At 40.7% G+C, this 1,406-nt stretch overlaps 1 protein-coding gene across 1 annotated transcript; it reads right to left on the reverse strand.

Moving 5' to 3' along the window:
* Positions 1–215: 215 nt before the first annotated feature.
* On the reverse strand, positions 216–745 carry SARC_04631 (hypothetical protein; the record flags this gene model as incomplete). Its single annotated transcript, XM_014301519.1, has 1 exon — positions 216–745. A coding segment is annotated over exon 1 (478 nt), but the record flags the coding sequence as incomplete, so codon positions are not given.
* Positions 746–1,406: the final 661 nt, after the last annotated feature.

Below are 1,406 nucleotides of genomic sequence, written 5' to 3' on the forward strand. Positions count from 1 at the left end.
TGTATGTATGTTATGTATGTGTGTGTGTATGTATGTATGTAGTATGTATGTATGTATGTATGTATGTATGTATGTATGTATGTATGTATGTATGTATGTATATGTATGTATGTGTTAGTGTGTGTGTGTATGTGTGTTTGTGTGTCTTGTGTTTGTGTGTGTGTGTGTATGTGTGTATTTATGTACGTCTATTGATATGTATATGCATACAGCACACATACCTATGTATTCACAGCTGAGATGTCCCTCCAGGTACCCTGCTGCGTAAAACACATCGCTCTGCTGTACCCAACTTAACGGTGTACCCTCGTCAAACAAGCTTTCAATAGACAAACGTCCCCATCCAGTTTCCTTGGCACTGTCCTCGAACTCCCCCAGAACCAATGCACGTGGGTCGTCACGAGCTCTTGCAGCAGACTTCTCCGCCAAGTAGAAGTCATGGGTAGTAGGGTGTTTATATACCACGGACACAACCTTGTCCACATTTGGTGGGGTATCCGCATCGTCTAACGCTGCATCTGAGTCTTTTAGAAACTGCTTAGGTATGTGGAAATAGGCATCGTTGTCTGCCCTGAAACGCTCAATGGACTTCTGTGAGGGAACATTGTTGTCTTGTGTGTGCAGATGTACGCCTGCACATGCGTGCACTAGTAGCAGTGCTGCCGCTAAGCCCGCAGATCTGTGTGATAACATACCTCGCAGCAATGGTATGTACAATTACTGTAGCAATGTGGTGAATTCCCAATTGGGGGTGGTGTGAACACAGGACACTCGTGAACGACCATGTAATAATAATTTTAATTCTAAAAATATTTTTTTAAATGTGCCAACCCAATATCCTAAACATAGGTAGCCGCTGTTTAAAGGCACTGGTCATACACTCTGGTCAGCTGGTCAGAATGACGGAATACCTCAAAAACCATAGCCTCTATGTTTTCAGGGGGCCATGCACAGCCTTCTAAATTGATACACAAAACCAATGTTTATTATTCCGAAGGCCGGTACTTCATATCAGTTCGCTACGTCCGGATATCCACACAAGACCTGAGCGTGTTTTTACTTTTTCTCTATATATCTAAAAACACAGGTGTGTACACGTGTGTTTGTATATGCGTGTGAGAATGAGCCTGTGTGTGTCTGTATGTATGTATGTGTATGTGTCTGTGTGTCTTTGTGTCTGTGTGTCTTTGTGTCTGTGTGTGTCTGTGTGTCTGTGTGTGTGTCTGTGTCTTTGAATATATGTGGTGTTCATTTACCACACACTTATATTCTATATACATGTTGTTTACATATTTCATCTGCATATACTCATATACTCGTTAACATACGATAATGCTATAATATATATGTATATATATATATATATATATATATTATATATATATGTGTGTGTGTGTGTGTGTGTG

The sequence above is a fragment of the Sphaeroforma arctica genome, assembly GCF_001186125.1.
Source record: "Sphaeroforma arctica JP610 unplaced genomic scaffold supercont1.268, whole genome shotgun sequence".
In the NCBI taxonomy this organism is placed as follows: domain Eukaryota; class Ichthyosporea; order Ichthyophonida; genus Sphaeroforma; species Sphaeroforma arctica.